The sequence below is a fragment of the Heterodontus francisci genome, unplaced genomic scaffold (genome assembly GCF_036365525.1).
Source record: "Heterodontus francisci isolate sHetFra1 unplaced genomic scaffold, sHetFra1.hap1 HAP1_SCAFFOLD_64, whole genome shotgun sequence".
Taxonomy (NCBI): domain Eukaryota; kingdom Metazoa; phylum Chordata; class Chondrichthyes; order Heterodontiformes; family Heterodontidae; genus Heterodontus; species Heterodontus francisci.
This window is the reverse complement of record NW_027140221.1, coordinates 5,100,593-5,103,744: the sequence shown is the minus strand read 5'-3', so window position 1 is coordinate 5,103,744 and position 3,152 is coordinate 5,100,593. Positions and strand designations below refer to the sequence as shown.

The 3,152-nt window shown below is 42.5% G+C and overlaps 1 protein-coding gene across 1 annotated transcript; it reads left to right on the top strand.

Moving 5' to 3' along the window:
- The first annotated feature begins 653 nt into the window (after positions 1 to 653).
- Positions 654 to 2,130, top strand: LOC137359125 (histone H1-like protein HC2). Its single transcript, XM_068025206.1, has 2 exons — positions 654 to 718; positions 1,734 to 2,130. The coding sequence occupies exons 1-2, from the start codon at positions 654 to 656 to the stop codon at positions 2,128 to 2,130; spliced, it is 462 nt and encodes a 153-aa protein (XP_067881307.1).
- Positions 2,131 to 3,152: the final 1,022 nt, after the last annotated feature.

The following is a 3,152-nucleotide window of genomic DNA, read 5'->3' as shown; positions in this document are numbered from 1 at the left end:
TGCCAGCCGAAAAAGAGCTTTCCAGTCAAAACATGCCTTCCATATCTTGGTCGGACGTCCTGAAATTAAAGTCACCTCAAGTGCATATCTAGTATTTTTTACATCTTCTCTTCTGCATTTTACTTCTGCCTCTACCATCCTTTTGCACGTTCAATTCGAGACAGATGTCAACTCTGGATTTAAAAGAAATAGTCCTCAACACCGCTCGAATGCCTCCAACAATTATGTTAAATCCATGGCCCCAAATATAAACCATTCTACTAATTTAAATCGTTCCTTGCTATCACTCTATCGATGCCCCTCATAATTTTGGCACAACAATAACAACTTATATTTATATAGCGCCTTTAATGTAATTCACTTAATTATTAAAGAACAAAATATGACACATTGTCACATAAGGATATATTAAGTCATATTAAGAAATCTTGGTAAAAATGTAGGTGTTAAGGACTGCCTTAAAGGAGGAAAGCGTGAAGGAGAGGTGGAGAGATGTAGGAAGAGTTTTCAAGATCTTGCAACTGAAGGCACCAGAACCAATGGTGTAACGATTAAAATCAGGAATGCACATTCGCTCGGAATAAGAGCAGCAGGTGATACCTTGGAAGCTTGTTGGGCTGGAGGAGATCACAGAACGAAAGAGGGGCGAAGTCATGCAGGGATTTGAAAAACAGGCTGATAATTTGAAAATCAAGATTCTGCTTGAAAGGAAGCCGATGTAGGTCAGTGAGCATAGCGGCGATAGCATTGATAGCTAAGACACGGACAGCGGTGTTTTGGATGACTTCAAGTTTACAGAGAGTTTCAAGTAGGAGACCAAACATTAGTGCAATGTAATAGTCAAGTCCAGAAGTAACGAAGACAACGGCAAATGTGCTGAGAAACGCGAAACGTCGAGTAATGTTATGCAGGTGGAGCAAGGCTGTCTTTGTGATGCTATAAATGTGAGGTCCGAAGCTCATCTCCCCTCAGCCTCCTCTGTTCCAAAGAAAGCAAACAAAGCCTGTCCATTAATTCCTCATAACTAACATTCTGCATCCTGAAAACATCGTTGCGAATCGCATCTGTGTCCTCCGTAATGTGATTACATAGATCCTGCAATTCAGTGAGTAGAACGGTAGGCAGAACACCAGTTGCAGTCTAACCTGAGTTGATAAACTTCCAGCATAACCTCCCTAATCTTATTCTCAAGGCATTGGCCAATAAAAGGAACTATCTGTACGACTTCCTGATGTTTTTGTCTTCCTGTCCTGATACCTCCAGGGATTTGTCGATGCATATTACAATGTATTACCTCACTCTTCTCTGGTTTGAATTCCATTTGCCACTTTTCTGCCCATCTGACCAGTCCATACATAACTTTCTGAAGTCTTAGGCTTTCATCGTCACTATCAACCACACGATGAATTTTCGCATCACCTGAAAACTTCTAAGTACTTTCCTTTATATTTAATTCTAACCCATTGATGTATAGCACGGAAATCAAGGCAACTATTACTGAACCCTGCAAAAAAACAACTGAAAACAGCGTTCTAGTCAAAGGTCGAGCATAACTCTTTGCTTCCTGCAACTGAACCAAAATGGATCTAACCTGTCACTTTCAATTGGATCACATGAGCTTTTAAATGATTAAACAGCGTGCCATGTGGAAGCTTCAAGGTCGGACAGTAAGAAAACCCACGGAAAAGAAAAAACAATGTAAATGAATAAGCAGCTATGAAATCTCTGTCCAGGAAACCAAAAGACAAAACATCCCAAGCCATTAAACCAGCAGTTAAGAAACCAGCAGCCAGAAAATCCACAGCTGGGAAATACCGAGCAAAGAATTCAGCAGCCAAGAAATCCCAAGCCAGAAAAGCAGTCGTGAATACATCCCCAGTCAGGAAACTGGCAGCCACGAAATCCAGAGCCAGGAAGTCTCCAGTCAAGAGAGCATCAGCCAAGAAAACAGCAGCAAAGAAGCCAGCAGCCAAGAAAACAGCAGACCAGAAAACGACCAGCCGGAATGAAGCACCCCGAAACAAAATGGCTATTGGGCCCGCCGGTGAAAAGGCAGGGGCAAGGAAGTCCAAGAGCTGCAGAAATATCACCAGTGTGAAAACAAAGGCGGCCAAGGCGTATACAAAATAGCCCAAGTAAACAAAGCCCAAAAAGAAGCAAATTAAATGCATTTTTAAAAATTCATAACAGCAAGTTACTCTCAGAGTCACTGTGTCTCTCTGTAACGAGCTGACGGGGCTTGCGGCAATCTTTTCATGGGTAATTAGAGATGGTCAGCAACTGTGGCCTTGCTAGTGAAGCTCATATTCCACCAAATGATGAAAACATAGATAAATAAAATAATCCCGCAGCGGGGATCATTCTCAACAGCGACCATTGAACTGAAACATTTGTTGCACTCGCACTTTCTCGATCAGAATAAATATATTATGATATCTAGCTGCTTCTGTGTGGGACCATAATACTGGCCAGGAATGTCCACGTTGCAATTCCAATTCCAACACAGGTAATTCCCAGAAGACTGCAATGAAGTGATGAAACTGGATTGTGACGAGATAAAATAAGGATATGAGATTGCAGATAGGAGGAGATGTTTCATTTTAGTTCGAGAAACTGAAAGCCAGAAGTGGAGCAGGGAGCTCCAAGTTGACTTCTGAGCAGAAGCTGAAAAATAAGGTGCTGTTCTCAGCTCCGTTTGTCACTCTGAGTCTCTCCTCACCTCCTCTCTCTTTTTGTTGTCACCCTGTTTCCTCCCCTTCCTGCTTTCACTGTGTCTTTTTCAACAAGCTGGGGCTGCTTGTATCAAAAGCAGTCAGAAACAGTTCATTCACCATTCCTCAGCAAACTGAATGAAGAACCATCATGCATGGGATAAGTAAAACAGCAAACGAATTGGGCACTGTGAAGCAACATAGCACCACAAATTGCTTTATGTTAACTTCCTGGGCAATAACAAAGCAGCAATCCGCCGCCTGGCTTGTCGTGGCAGTGCCAAGTGAATCTTGGCTTTGTTCTGTGAGAAGACTGGTGGGCTGCTGAAGGTTTTCCTGGAGAGCGTGATCAGCGACGCAATCACAAGCAATGTGCATGCAATGTGAAAGATGGTAATTGACATTGGTTTGATCTATGCTCTGAAACGACACGGTGACACT

Coding starts and splice junctions, on each gene's coding strand:
- LOC137359125 (XM_068025206.1), top strand. CDS start 654: ATGCAGGGATTTGAAAAACAGGCTGATAATTTGAAAATCAAGATTCTG. Junction 719..1,733: donor CTGCTTGAAAGGAAGCCGAT/GTAGGTCAGTGA, acceptor ATCTCTGTCCAG/GAAACCAAAAGACAAAACAT.